Genomic DNA, 15,900 nt, shown 5'->3' on the forward strand with positions numbered 1-15,900 from the left:
GTGTTAATATCTCTATTAGTTTATTATTTTATGGTAGTTTACAGGTTGTAGACGAATATCGATCGGGTTTAAGGAATTTTTGTGTGTAAAATTTAAATCTGATGGTATTATTTTGATATCTTTTTTATCGTATTGTTTTGTTGTAGTTTGCAGGTGATAGTTAAATGTCGGTCGACTTTGAAATTATTTTTAGGTAAGGGTTAAGTTTAATTGTATTGCTTTGATATCCCGACTTGAGAATTTTTTTTGTGTAAAGATTAGATATAGTTATATTATTTTGATATCTCTATTATCATATTATTTTGTTATAGTTAACAGGTGGTAGATGACGCTTTGAGGAAATTTTAGTGTAAAAGTTAGATTTAATCGTAGCATTTGATGTCTCTATTATCGTATTGTTTTATTGCAGTTTACAGGTGGTAGATGAATGTCGATCAACTTTGAGAATCGTTTTCGGTAAAGGTTAGGTATAATAAATAAATTTTTCATCTTTACATATTCAAAAAATGTTAAATTTAATTATTGTATTCATCTTTATTATTTAAATAAATTTTTTATTTAGTGTAATGTTTGAACTTATTAAAATAAGGTACACGCATGAAACGCGTACACCTAAACTAGTAGATAGATATTATAAGTGGCAAATTAGCGGTTGCGCTGACTTTGGGTGTGCGTCCAAAATATGGATTGAGTTACTGTATAGACGTATTATGATCTACTTAAAAGTTGAGTTGAAATAAATTAAAAAGATAATTATAATTTTGTCAAGAATTTCCATAAATCAATAAAAGTTATCACCCCAAAATTTTAATGAATCGATGTTAGATTTTAGTTTATTATACTATAGGTCTATATAATAACAGCTAGATTGGTTTGATGGATTTAGCAAATGACTGTTGTTATAACTTCCTAAGTTGTTCGGACTCTTCAAAAATATTGTTGTATCCGTATCGAATCATTTAAAAATGTACCATTTTTGAAGGATCTAACCCGCACCTCATGATATTTTGAAGAGTACAAGCAACTAAGATAACTTTAGTATTATTTTATCCAATATTAGATTTATCTTTTGAATCATGTATAACTAAACTTGAATACACCAACATTTTAGTGAATTTGCTATATATGGATTAAACATTCAAATGTTAAAACTTACCTTTGAGGGTCTCACTTTCACAGTTAACTAAACACCCCATAAACAATAATATCTCTACACAAAACCAACATTACTGATTCCTGTACCATATATTAATTTTATTACAAGTCCTGTCCAACATGTTTCGCCGAAACGAAAATATTACCATATTATGGAAAATTTTATACTTGGACTATATTCTTCGGTGCTTCGTTTGTTGAGCTAAATATTTTTTTTTTTGGTGGATCATTTTCATATTCCTAGCGTTTGTCAATCTGATATATTGATGAGTATATATAATACGATAATACAAATACTGACGAATCTGCTTTTTCCAAAATGAGAAGAGAATGCATGTATTTCTTCAAAAATATAATATGCTCAATAACTGTAACGGTCCTTCTTAGATTAAAGCAAAACGTATGGTTGTTTATAGTTGTAACACTTTGAATAATAAGTTGTTGTGGTGATAGATATTAATCCAACATCCCTTGAAACAGTCCATTAACATTAGAAAGTTTCGCTGTATGCAACTCGGCCCTTTTAATTTTCTGTCAGCTCTTATCCTACCCAAATCAAATGTTGCCTAGGATCCTGTTGAATGGAGTAGGCAACAGAAATACACATCAGTCTCAACAAATATTTTCTTTTGCTACTGCTACTATAAACACATAGGATGGGCTGTAGGAGAGAGAGTGAGATGATTGCTAAGGTAACCTTAAATGCTGTGATACTACTCATGTAAAGTGATGCATGTTGCTTATACATTAAACTGTTCCTTATAGTACTGGACGAAACATCTGCTCACTCTAAGGTGGAGACTATGTAGAGACGGTCAGACACACAAGTACAGACATGGAAAAATACTGTGCAGGTCATGATAGCTAGAAAAAAAAAGAGAAAATGCACTGATTTACCTTGTAAAGGAAACCCGGTAATAAGAAGCAACAGTGTTAGGTCATCAGTTTTGTTCAGATAACAATCATGCAAGTCTGGTGTTCTCTCTTTTTATTTTCACGAGCCTTCTAAAATGAGCATTTTCCTTAATGATGATAAATAAAAAAAGTTCCATGCAAAAATTTAAAAGACAAAAACTAGTAAAACTGTGCGAATAGGCTACCCAATAGTTTTGCTTATTAGGGCATAAACTTACCAATCATATATTTGCTAAGTATCTTCAACTCCAAGTTGTTGAAGAGAATCAGGGCCAACAAGGAACACACGTCTAGATGTTTGATATCGGAAAACTACTATTCCTTTATATGCTGCCCGTGGTACACCATCCTGATGAAATGAACAGTTGATGCAAGTGTTACAGAAAGCAGAAGAACCTTGCGTCCATCACAGAGGACAAATCCAGTCACAGGCTCACACAGCTAGTGTGAGTAGACCTGTCCGTGGTGTGGGAAAGAACCGACATGGGGCAAGTCAATGATCCATATTAAACACAGATTACCATAACCCACATTTCACTTGTGTCCCATCATAGGCCTAATTTCAATTCCATGAGCACACTTTTTGCAGAGTAGGATTGACAATGAGCAACAAATAGGCGTAAAAAAGAATTCATCTTTAAAATTTGAAAACATAACATTAAATATAATCCAACTTTTATTTACCAAAAAGTAACTTAGTTTGCATTATTTCTAAGAATTAAGGCTTGGATGGGGAGGAGAAGATGCGGTTTTGGGAGGCTTTGGATGAGGTGGTGAGAGGCGTGCCTAGCTCGGAGAAGATTGTTATAGCAGGTGATTTCAATGGGCACATCGGGGCGTTACCGGAAGGCTTTGGCGATGTGCATGGTGGTTTTGGTTTTGGGGAGAGAAATGAAGAGGTAGCTGCTCTATTGGATTTTGCGAGGTCCTTTGGGCTGGTGGTGGTGAATTCGAGCTTTCCGAAGAAGGACGATCACCTGATCACCTTCCGAAGCGCGATAGCCAAAACCCAAATTGACTTTTTGCTGCTTAGGAAAGAGGATAGGGTGATGTGTAAGGACTATAAGGTCATCCTGAGTGAGAATTTTTCAACCCTGCATAGGCTCTTAGTGATGGACTTGGGTATAAAGAAGGATCAGAAGTGAAGGGGAGAGGAGGGTCGACCTAGAATTAAGTGGGGCGGCTTGACGCCGATGAATTCGCGGGAGATAGGGGAGAAGGTGGCAGGAATGGGGGTGGGAGTGTAGGGGGGGGACGCGGATAGTATGTGGGATAGAGTGGCTAGGTGCATAAGGGAGAATGCTAATGAGGTGTTGGGTGTTTCCAGGGGCCGAGCCGGGCATCATCGACCATCGGGGGGATTGGTGGTGGAATGAAGAAGTTAAGAAGAAAGTGGAGACTATGAAAGGGGCGTATGCTAAGTTGGTTGAGAGTAAGGATGAAGAAGAGAAACGGGTAAACAGGAAAGAGTACAAGTTAACTAGGAAGAAGGCTAAATTAGCAGTGATGACAGCTAAGACGACAGCGTTTGAGAGTTTGTATGTGGGGTTGGAGGAGAAAGGAGGGGAAAAGAGGTTGTTTAGGCTCGCTAAGGCTAGGGAGAGAAAGGGTCGTAACCTCGATCAGGTGAAGTGCATTAAGGGGAGGATGGTAGAATGTTGGTGGAGGACGGTCACATTAAGAAAAGATGGCAGTCGTATTTCCATAGGCTCTTGAATGATGAAGGGGATAGAGCTATTGTGTTAGGGGAGCTGGAGCACTCAAAAGAGTGTCGGGATTTTCGTTATTGTAGACGTTTTAAGGTGGAGGAGGTTAGAGAGGCTGTTCGCAGGATGCGAAGGGGTAGGGCAACGGGCCTGATGAGATTTGTGGATTTTTGGAAGTTTTCTGGCGAGGCTGGGTTAAGGTGGTTGACTGGATTGTTTAACGGCATTTTCAAGACGGCGAAAATGCCCGAGGCTTGGAGATAGAGCACTATGATCCCTCTATATAAGAACAAGGGTGACATTCAGAGTTCCAACAACTTTAGGGGTATTAAGTTATTGAGTCACACTATGAAGATTTGGGAGAGTGGTCGAGGTGAGGTTGAGAAGGATAGTGTCTATTTCGGAGAACCATTTTGGATTTATGCCCGGGCGCTCGACGACGGAGGCAATTCACCTAGTGCGGAGGATGGTGGAACAGTATAGGAAAAGGAAGAAGGATCTGCACATGGTGTTTATCGACTTGGAAAAGGCGTACGACAAAGTCCTAGGGAGGTTCTTTGGAGATGCTTGGAGGTGAGTGGGTCCCGGTGGCGTATAGCAAAGCAATCAAAGACATGTATGATGGAGCTAAGACCCAAGTGAGGACGGCGGGAGGAGATTCAGAGCATTTCCCTATCTTGACAGGTTTGCATCAGGAATCTACTCTTAGCCCGTTTTTGTTTGCTTTGGTGATGGATGTGTTGACGCGGCGTATCCAAGGAGAGGTGCCTTCGTGTATGTTTTTGCAGATGATGTAGTTTTGATTGATGAGACGCGAGGGGGTGTGAATGATAAATTAGAGGTATGAAAACAGACTCTTGAGTCCAAAGGGTTCAGGTTGAGTAGGAGCAAGTAGAATATTTGGAATGCAAGTTTAGAGAACGAGGTGGTAGTAAGGTTGGATTCACAGGTGGTGTGTAAGAGGGACAGTTTCAAGTATCTCGGGTCTATAATTTAGGGGAACAGTGAGATTGACGAGAATGTCTCACACCGTATTGGGGTGGGATGGATGAAGTGGAAGCTCGCATCGGGGGTGTTGTATGACAAGAAGATGTTGCCCAAGCTTAAAGGCAAATTCTACAGGGTGGCAGTCCGTCCGACCATGTTGTATGGAGCGGAGTGTTGGCCGGTCAAGAACTCCCACATTCAAAAAATGAAGGTGGCGGAAATGCGGATGTTGCTTTGGATGTGTGGGCTAACTAGGGGTGATAGAGTTCGGAATAATACTATCCAGGAGAAGGTTAGAGTGACTTTGGTGGAGGACAAAATGCGGGAAGTCCGACTGAGATGGTTCGGACACGTGATGAGAAAGAGCACGGATGCCCCAAATGCCCCGGTTCGTAGGTGTAAGAGGCTAGCTTTGGATGGTTTTAGGTGGGGTAGGGGTAGGCCGAAGAAGTACTGGAAAGAGGTGATTAGGCGGGACATGGAGCAGTTACAGCTTACTGAGGACATGACCCTAAATAGGATGATCTGGAGAACGCGAATTAGGATAGAAGGCTAGTGTCAGTTTGGGTCGCTAGTGTAGGATATTACTTGGTGGGTGTATTATTCTTGTTAAGACACCTTATTTCATGTTCTATTATGATTTTATTTACTTTTCTTTAGTTACTATTACTTGTGGGTGTCGTATTTATGTTATGTCATCTTGTTCCATGCTTTATTATGGATTTGATTATTATTCCTTGCCTTGAGCCGGGGGTCTCGGAAACAGCCTTTCTACTTCTTCGGAGGTAGTGGTATGGACTGCGTACATCTTACCCTCCCCAGACCCCACTATGTGGGAATACACTGGGTTTGTTGTTGTTGTAAGTAATCAATTGACCAAGTAACCTTCGAGCACCTGCATTTTTCTTCTGGTTGCAAAACTATCTCAGCAATCAGCAACTGTCAGCATCCATGATATATCAAAAAAATAATAATCATATGACTATGAAACAGTAAATCTCCAAGTGCTAAAATGATAAAATTAGGCATGACAACTCCTCAAGAGCTAAGTTGCATGGACTCTTCACTTTCGGTGCCGCACCCGTGTCGGATTTTCCAAAAAAACACTACTTTTGGAGAAACTGACCCCCCCCCCCCCCCCCCGATATTTTTGAAGAGTCCGAGCAACGAAGTTCAACAGTCTATTTCAAAGTGAAGTAGAATAGATGCCTGATATGCAATGCACAGCGAAATCCAACATATGTAATGACTACATCAAAAGAACCCACTCAAATAAATATGATCAAATCTCAGGTCATAATCAATTTTATCTGAAATAGAGGGCTCACATATGCATTACCTTCCACTCTTCAAAAATGCCAAACTGCCGTGCGATATCTTCAAAGTTTAGTTGATCTCTGTACTGAATACGCACATCACCATCTATGTTAAACGCTTTCAAAATAGCATCAGCTCCGTGGATGGGCTTAGCCTTTTTAACCAAGTCACCAAAATGTTTCATGTAGTTGTCCTGAGAACATGAAACCACAAGTAACATACGCGAGAGGATTTAAATCACAAACTTCTCACTCAATAATCTAATAATGTGATAGCATTCCTAAGTTCTTTAATCTTCAGCATTGTAATAATCCTTAAGTCATTACCTCCAAAAGGTAACTAAGATCCATTGACTTCCAATCAACCTTCAAACAAAATTCCAGGGTAAAATACATGTCATACAAATGGAAAGGATGAGTAGACAAGAAAAAAGGGGTATGGCAATGAAATGACACAAGGGAGCTAGTAACATGCCTGGACATCATTTAGCTTAATTGGCTCAAGATATTGCTTGAAAAACTGCCCCAAACTAGAACCCTGTAAATAAAAAAAGATTGTTGGCAAGGTTTAGGAGAAGTGTTTTTGATGAAGGTTTAATATTAAAAGGATAAAAAAAGACGTACAAAAGCACTGTACATGTGCAGCTATAAAAGACGATGGAGAGCCCTATTACGAAAGTCCTAAGCTAGAGACAGGGAGCTAACAGAATTCAACACAGACTCGGGAGCTAATAGGGGAGAGATTGCTCCAACTCCAATTACTTAAAGATATAAAACATTTAGCTTCCACTCCAAACCACCAAAACACCTTTTGCTTCTTTCTGTCCTAATGGTCCAAAAAATGCATCCAGGAATCATCTTCCCGATCATCCGAATGGATTTACCAATTTTCCATAAACTCAGACTGCTGAAGACAGCTTCAATGCAGTGTTAACAAAGGCGCGCTTAAAGCACGTTTAAGACCTAAAGCGAGGCTCAGAACGTGTTGAGCGCTTCACTATCGTCATCAAGTTTCTAGGGTATGCTTTTCCTTGCCAACGAGTTTCTTCAGAAGAGGCGACACTAAACAATTGATATTTCACTTTATTGTAATTGTTTTTCAATTTCTTTGTTCATATAATTGTCATTCCTGCTTATTATTATTAGTCTTGGACAAAACATAAACATTTCTACTTTTTCTCCCTTTGCGCCATTTGTCATTGAAGCCCATTATATGCGTTTTGCGCTTTAAGCCCGAACAAACCTTTGAGCTTTTTTGCGCTTTTCGCTTTTGATAACACTGCTTCAATGCTTTCTGGTAATACCCAACTGAGTCCAAAAATAGGGGGAAAAAATGCTCCGGATGTCTGAAGTTACTGTACAATGGAGGAAAAAGTGTACTTTTTCAATGTGCTGATGGCACATATAGCATTTGTTAACTAAGTGAAAGAACCTCCTGCACAGGTCATCTTGAGTGAGGCCGGCTTCATTTAGAGCAGTCCAACTGAGGCAGATGATTTTAGGGGTAGTTCTGTTCTCCAGATAAGTTTCCACAGCCAATCATCCAACATTTCATTTTGACTGATGTTGTTAAGGTAACCTGTCTTGACAGTATAAACTCCATTTGGGCCTGTTACCCAGATGAATCTGTCTGAAAGTTGCTCACTTACCATACAGTTTCCCAATCTGCCTAGGAAGTCGAGCATTTCCCTGAAGATTGGATTCCAAGAATTGGCTTCCATATACAGAGAGATAGTAGGGTTAGGTATTCTGAGATTGGATTCCAAGAATTGGCTTCTATATTCTGAGAGATGGTACAGTTAGGTATTCTAGCAATTTGATAAATGTTAGGGTATTCAGATTGCAAGGTTGAAGAGCCTAGCCATCTATCTTCCAAAAACTTAACCTTTGCCCCATTCCCAACTTGAAATCTATTGTTCTGGCTGAACTTGCCCCAAAGCTTGATGATGTTCTTCCAAGCGCCTACCGCAGGTGGGGAGCCCTGGAGACCTTAGTGCACCAGTTATTGTGTATCCTATGATTTGCATCCACCACTCTTTTCCAGGTTGGCTGATCCAGTGTTATCAAAGGCGTGCTACTCTAAACAAGTGATATTTCATTTTATCGTAATTCTTTTTTTCAATCCTTTGTTTATATACTTGTCATTCATGCTTACAAATATTAGACTTGAACTTAACATGTATATTTCTAGTTTTTCATTAAATCCCACGCTTTATTTGCATTTAAAGCCCCAGTGGACCTTAGAGCCTTTTGCGCTTTTTGCTATTGATAACACTGGGCTGATCCTCTTCTACATACCTCCATAGCCATTTCATGAGTAAACGCATGTTGTGAAGAGTAAGGGGTTGGTTCTTGATGCCCAAGCCTCCCAATCATTTAGGCAGTTTAGTTTCTCGCATATTACCAGATGAAACTTGTAAATGAGTGCTGTTACCTGCCCACAGGAAGTTCGTTCTAATTCTTTCCATCTTCTTTTGAATCCTTAAGGGGGTTAGGGAGAAGTGCCATTTATGCATGAGGGAATACTGTCAAGAGAGTTGTTGATGAGAGTGAGCCTACCGCCCATTGACAAATACTGCATTTGCCATGTGGCTAACTTCTTTACAAATTTCTCCACCAATCCATTCCAATTTTTTTTAGATCTGTGTTAGCAACCGCGATGGGTTGTTAGGAAGGAACCTATCTCACAGCAAAGAATTCCACCCAACAGATCCAGATTTTGCACTTTATTGATAATTCTCCTTAATATGTCGATGTGGAGGCCATAAAGAGCTTCAAACATTGGAAGTGTCAAATTCAAATATAACACCTGAAACACTTCTGCTCCACAGAAGATCGAAGTGTCATCTGCATATAACAGATGAGAGATAGTCACTGTATTCCCTGTAGTGGTGGTGCCAATTTCAAAACCTTGAATCCATTACAACTCCTTGGCTTTATTTAAATCTTGCTCAAGCCTGCCAAACAAGTTGGTGTTGGCTATATGAATCCCCACTTCTTTATTAAGATGGTGGAAATTGATAAATTTTCCATCCTTATCACTATCTGGTTCAGAAGGTAAAACAGCTCAAGAAAGGATGAACAGCAATGAGAAACATTTTTTTCTTGATAATATCAAAATGAGTAAGAACAGCAATATCACACCATTGAAGACAAAAATTCAGGTTCAACTACACTTACTTAAACCAAAGTCATCCAGCACTGATTTAAAGGAGGACTTTATATACATACATGCTCACCAAAGTTGTATGTTCTGCAAACTTCTGGGCGAATAAATTGTCGACCGCTATGATTTTCTTTGAGTCTTAGCCAGTCATCCCAGTAAGTAAAAGTAAGGTCAAAGAAAATCTTTGAAGGTTCCAAAGAGCAGTTAATTTATGCAAGAAATAAGCACATCAGTTTGAAAGGATATGCCTTTGGCCACTTTGGAGATAGTTCGGCCCAAGTTGATTTTGAAAGCATCCATCCAAGACCAGGAAAAAAATCTGAGCGGTAAAGAGCATCTGCAGTGTAAGATACGAAGCATTTCAGTGAGATTAGAAAAGAAAAGCTCTGCTAAAAAACACCTACAAAGATCAATACATTCCACAACATCGAGCAGAAATGGGATTAACCTCCATGGAGGATACACTTTTGATCAGCTCAACAATGACATAAATGGGTAAAAAGAAGTTAATTTTAGTTTTTTCTTTCGCAGTCCAAAATATTCAATTGAAGCCACATCTTTTCCCTTTTGTTCTCATTCAACCCCCTCCCCTATAGATCCTGTTTTGGAGCACTAAGGCTCGAAAGGTGTATACAGAAAGTCTTGTATTGGCTTTCAATCATTCATCATTATCCCACCATTATTGCATAGAAAGGACTACGGAGTCCTGAAAAGAGTGTCGTGGATTTCTCTAACGACAATCTTAGACATAAAATATTTGTGTTTGTACTAAAATATTCATCATATGAATGCTTTATATACATATACATAGAAAAATAATTGGATCTTATCAGTTCAAGATCCTATTTCCCTACTGCTGTTTTAGGACTTTCCAAGGAATCAGAAACAAAATGGACGTATAACCATTCAACAGAACAGAAAAAAGATACCAGCTGCTCTAAGTAGAGTGTGTAGGTTTCTTTATTGAATTACGACCAATAAACTTTTCTAATGAAATGGGAAAAGAGTTCAAAAAAAAAATCATAACCACCAATTCAAAGGAGGAAAAAAGAAGGAAGAAAGATGTAACTTACAAGGATCTTGGACGAACTGCCTTTGTCCATTGTCATTCCAAGAAGAAACAGCCATAATCGACCTGAGATGTTCACCACAAGGATGTAAGAAATGTTATACTTGGGACATCCAGAACAGGCATTCTGCATGTGTCATCCCATGTTTTAGGCCAAGTCCCATTTTTGTTCGTTCACTATCCCACTTAGCATATTTGGCCACTAGTTTATGCAAGGAGAAGTTTTTAGTCCTTGTGCTAAGAATGTTATATTATCAAAATGGATATTTATCCCCCTCGCTCCACCAGATTTTCTCTCACCACAAGCCTGGGAGAGCAAGAGATCTTGGATGGCTGCTGAATCAGATCTAATTGTGTTGGTTCTTTAAAGAAAATGGATCCAAAAGGTGAACGGGAAGTTGGCCAACAAGAGGGAAAAAAATAGATTCCTGATACAAGGATGAATTGAACAATTCTTTGAAAGTAAAGCATGGCAAATCTGGATCCTTTGAGAATGCCTTACTTGTCTCTGTCAAGAAGAGTAGCTCCAGCCTCAAAATAGGCAAAAAAATCAACAGCAATTTCCATATCATCTGCACGTCAGACGGACAATTATTGTGAGATGAAAAAAGTGCAGAGAATATGTAACTAAGTAATTAAGATAGATCAGCAGCAGTACCTTCTAGTATGATAACACGACTAAAATTATGCTTGTGAAACAGCTGATCCAGTGCCCACTTGTAATGGCCTAAGGAAAGAGTGGTCCAATGGTTAATGCAAGACTAACACTAGTTGAAATAAAAATGAGCAAAGGAAAAAGATAAAAACATCCTTACGTGCAATTTTGTAGTATGCAATCAGCTCCCCTGGTCTTTCAGTATGCACAGGTTCAAAATCCAAGTGCTGTCAATAAAGAATTAAAAAGGTCTTTTCTTAAGAACAGCCGAGAACGAAGTGCCAAGAAGATTTTGATACCAAACTTAAATACAAGCAATGGTTGTACACTATACTTCACAATGTGAGGCCAGAACAGTTGTCAGCGAATCAGCAAAAGATCAAAAATACAGACTAAAGTAACTGCAACGACCTAACCTTATAGTGCAGTAGATGAATGTATATATAAAACACAAGTATGGCTACTCACGAATAGATAGAGACAAAGAGATCACACACACACACACACACACAAAACCACATACCCAGTGTAGTCAGACAAAGCGAGGCCACACACACAGAGACATGTGTGTGTGTGTGTGTGTGTTGTCTTAGAAGAATAAATCAAACAACACATGCCTCTTTCACTTGTGTTGTCTTATAGGGGCAAAGGCAAATTGTGTCACAGAATGAATAAATGATGTAGTAGAAGAGTTAAACTGATAAGGAAAACATTTGCATGTCAAATAAAGATTATGCATCTTTTCTCTTTCCATTTTTTAGCTGATAAATACTCCTTATGGACAACTTTTCTACCAACTTGTTTCACCTGTACACAATCTTGTTATTGGAATGACAATAATTGAGCATTGCAAGTCAAAATCAAGTCTGGCAACAATGAGTCCTTAAGTCTAATACTTCTTCTCCAATCAAGGACCTGCCTGATTTTAATTGCACGGATAGAGATAACCCAAATGAATCCCGTTTTCCCTTTCTCAGACGGTAGGGAAGAATACCTGCATATATGTCAGCTGATCATAGCTCAAAGCAAGTTTTCTAACATCAGGATTTGATCCATCCTGCCAAAGGGAGGTAGAAAGAAAAGTCGGTTCAGCAAGAGAAAGAAGACAAGCATACAATAGAAGGCTATGAGGGAAAATAAATGGGTACCTGAGATATGAAAAGAGGAAATTTTGACGCAATGGGTGTTTGATATCTGATGACAACAATCGAGGTACCGCGCTTATCAACTGAGGAATCTAGAACGTAATAAGAAGCAGACTTAATTGTTTTGATAGAAAGCATACTTTAAGATGGATTTGATAGTCCTCTCCAAGTAGTCAGCACGATTGCAAGCCATAACAACTACAGCAGCCACTGGCATCTAATATATATAGTAATTAGATGATGAACAAACATTTGACAGAATTCAGGTTAACAGATGTTGGTAGCATGACTGAAGATGTGAGAATGTATGTAAACCTGCAAATTTCCAATCAACTTTTTTATGCCCTTGCCTGTAACAGATAAATTAACAACATCAAATATATAAGTAAGTTCAAATACTTGTAGGCAGGAGTATATTTATTTATTTATGTTTGATAAGGTAAGATTACTTGTATTTGTATTTATAAGTAAGTTCAAATATTTGTATTTGCTGTCAATTCTGTATTTCAACTAATGGTTTATTTAGATCATATTGAGTAATAGTTTAGTTCATCAGTCATAACTACCATTGCATTCTTTTTTCAAGCTTATCAGTTGGTTATTAACATCTATTCTGACATTGCATTCATTTATCAAGCTTCTTAGTTGATTTTGATATTCACTAGATAAAGCCGGAAGCCGAGGGTCTATCGGAAACAACCTCTCTACTTCTTCGGAGGTAGCGGTATGGACTGCGTACATCTTACCCTCCCCAGACCCCACTTTGTGGTAACACACTGGGTTTTTTGTTGTTGTTGATGTTTGATAAGGTAAGATTAGTTGTAGGCATGAGTATATCTAGAATTAGAGCCCATATTAATAACTCAATGATGTGAACTGACACATTGACACTAACATATCTTTATTTATCATGTACAATAGGTATGATTTGTACAGGCATACATTCATATAACTGCAACTAAAAGCAGTGGCTTTTTGACAAAAAGCTGAAAGAATGAAGAGGAGTTTCTGAACTTACTTTCAAGATCCTGAACAAGAGCCTTTAATTGTCGGCACTCCTGGTCCTGGCGCTTCATTTGTTCTGAAAATGTAGCAAGATGAAGATAAGGAAAGTACAACTACCCATTACCCTTCATATAAAGAAGATAAAAAGCATTCAGTTTCTGACAGCAAATACCAGATTTTTATTTCTTTTCGATTGGTGCAAAAAACAGATTTTATCATTTGAGATCTACATTATCACAGAAAGAATAAGGAACAATGCATTGAAAGAGAAACATGAAGAACTGAACAGGTCCTATCCTCCCTGCTTATCCACATCTTGCAACATACAAGACCAAAAAAATAAATTTTGTAAAAGAAAACATATCTACACCATTTTTTACCCCAACTCATGTACGATAGGACGAAAACTTACATATAATTTTCAAGATACACGATTTCCAATAGCTCCGTTTGTCGAATGGAGGAAATAAATTCATTTCTCAGATAGTTGGAAAGAGGACACAAAAAAAGAAAGAAAAGATCACACCGGAGAACAAAGTGCACCTTCAAGAGCCACTACTCTTCCTCGCTGCTGGCTAATCTGGTCAATAAGCAACCTAGTCTGACTTGTACAATGACTTTCTGCTTCAATCTGTGCCATTCACATGATTTGTACACATTATAAGCAATTAAAAGTTCTTTTCTTCCTTTGTCTTTATCAGGTAAATATAGTTTCTTAAAAGTTCTTTTCTTCTTTCTTTAGCCTACATCATTGACACAGGATGCAGTTGTGTGCTGAGAAGAAAATGCAAAAGAAGATTAAGCAATCTCTTGTTGAGAAGAAAAAAGAGAGGATATTCAGAATGACATTTGAATTGTGAACGATACCTTCAAGTGGAGCATATGAAGCTTATAGAATGTTATGTTCAAAATAGGTGACATGAATTATAAATACATAAACGGTAGAACACAGGAAATATGCCCATTATATTTAGATTCCATTTAGGGAGAATGACTAGATGCGCCCAGATACTCACTGCAGTAGCAAGGCGGTCTGCATATTCTGACTGTGTCGCGAAAAGCCGCATCTGAGCAATGTAGCAAAAACAACCACTTAAAACATACCTACTTCACCATTAAGCAAACACTAATCCAGGAAGGAAAAAAAGAAGGGGGAGGGTAATCTATCTATCAATATTATATTAGAAGTGTGAAAAGGTCCTAAGAAATGTTGATCGAACTTTTTGCCCTTTACTAAAAGACTCTACAATAGACAAAATTCTCACTTACTATATCCCTAAGTTAATAATTAATTATCTTTATAATACTTAAAATTAAGGAATGGTAAAGTATATATGGTAAGAGAAAAATATATAGTAAGAGCTACTAGGAGAATTAATAATTAAGGAATACATTAAAATATATAGTAAGAGAAAAACATATTTTAAAAGTTAAGGAATCCGAAAATATATGATGAGAGTTCTAAGGTTTTTCTCTATCAATATAACAATAAGACATGTGAAAGTTGATGTCGTATGAGGCGGTCAAGATAATCATACTTCAGGCATGCCAAGATGCATAAAGCTGCTCAAGGTGAAGGAGTGTAATTAACGCAACTTCATTTTTTACCTTTTTTATATACATTTATTATAAATTAACGCAATACAGTCCAGTCGTGGTAACTAGTTTCATCTAATAACACCTATGACCTATGTCAACAGAAGAAAGTAAGCTCATATGGCCAAGTCTAGATGAGACAAGCAATTAGTGCAAAGAAGGGATTGTTTGGCTTTCCCTAAGCAAGAGAAGAGAAAGAATTCTCTTTATAATAATTGCGGTATCAAGGCTACCTTGACTAATCCAATCCATGGGGTACTTACTAGCTCGTAACTTTGTGTCTTTTGCCTCAGTTGGGATTCCAACGTTGGTTCTTCAATCGCTAGGCCAGACCCAAATTCAATAAATAAATAAATAAATAAATAAAGAAAAGAAAAGGGTTGCAGGAGCAGCAATTTCATTTTAATTAGAGAAAGAAAAGGAGGAGGATAGGATATGAATGTAACCCCAACCTGTATGTAGATGAAGGCGAGAGCAGCGAGGAGGAGAAGGTACCGTAAATCAAAGCAACAATACTTTTTATTGTTGGAATTCCCTCTCATCTCCACTCTTGATTTCCTTTCCCCAAACAAGGGATCCCAGATTGATCTCCAACAATCCCACTTCCACTAACTCTACTATTTGTATATTGCTTTTCTTTCTCTACTCATGACTTATAGGTAAAACAAACGCAAAATAGACCGACCCTCCTTTTTTTTTTTTTTTTTCTTTTTATATATTTTAACACGAACATGTACTATTGAATTCTTGAATTTTTCATCAACAAAGATAACTTATCTCGGACTAATAATAGTATCAATACATTCGGTGATATAAGTTATTTTATCCTTTGATAAAATTATAAAATAACAAAACCAATCCTAATTCATTTTTTGTTACTTTATATAGTGATACGGAGCATGAGTTTTAATGCTTGAAGTTGAAATGTGTTCTTCAATTTCATAAACTGGGAGATAGTTTTCGTTCATGATTAGCCTGAAAGGTGTTGTTGGGTTTCATTCCTGACCAGTCTGAGAGGATGTTAGTATATGCTTAGTTTGAAAATATAAATCAGAATTTTAATTGTACCTCGCTAATAGTTTCATTCAGATTAATCATATCGATTTTAAAAGCTCTAATATTAGCCTTTGACATGTTTCTCTTTTAAACATTTTATCTTCCAATTTATTTATCTATTGCCTAAGT

At 37.7% G+C, this 15,900-nt stretch overlaps 1 protein-coding gene across 8 annotated transcripts; it reads right to left on the reverse strand.

Moving 5' to 3' along the window:
• Positions 1-1,464: 1,464 nt before the first annotated feature.
• Positions 1,465-15,408, reverse strand: LOC107840650 (alpha-1,3-mannosyl-glycoprotein 2-beta-N-acetylglucosaminyltransferase). Of its 8 annotated transcripts, XM_047395287.1 has the most exons (20): positions 15,168-15,407; positions 14,136-14,186; positions 13,663-13,750; positions 13,133-13,195; positions 12,430-12,464; positions 12,255-12,331; positions 12,118-12,163; positions 11,964-12,026; positions 11,130-11,196; positions 10,973-11,041; positions 10,817-10,886; positions 10,319-10,380; positions 9,492-9,582; positions 9,311-9,404; positions 6,555-6,617; positions 6,407-6,445; positions 6,103-6,273; positions 5,659-5,702; positions 2,289-2,419; positions 1,683-1,729 (listed from the first exon to the last, which is right to left on the reverse strand). In XM_047395287.1, the coding sequence occupies exons 1-19, from the start codon at positions 15,255-15,257 to the stop codon at positions 2,386-2,388; spliced, it is 1,317 nt and encodes a 438-aa protein (XP_047251243.1). In that variant the 5' UTR covers positions 15,258-15,407; the 3' UTR covers positions 1,683-1,729; positions 2,289-2,385. The 8 variants fall into 8 exon arrangements, with proteins under 8 accessions (XP_016540059.2, XP_047251245.1, XP_047251247.1 ...); XM_016684573.2 differs by lacking the exon at positions 5,659-5,702 and having other exon boundaries at positions 1,465-1,729; positions 15,168-15,405; XM_047395290.1 differs by lacking the exon at positions 5,659-5,702 and having other exon boundaries at positions 6,092-6,273; positions 15,168-15,406.
• Between the last annotated feature and the right edge of the window lie 492 nt (positions 15,409-15,900).

Source organism: Capsicum annuum, chromosome 8 (assembly GCF_002878395.1).
Source record: "Capsicum annuum cultivar UCD-10X-F1 chromosome 8, UCD10Xv1.1, whole genome shotgun sequence".
Lineage (NCBI taxonomy): Eukaryota > Viridiplantae > Streptophyta > Magnoliopsida > Solanales > Solanaceae > Capsicum > Capsicum annuum.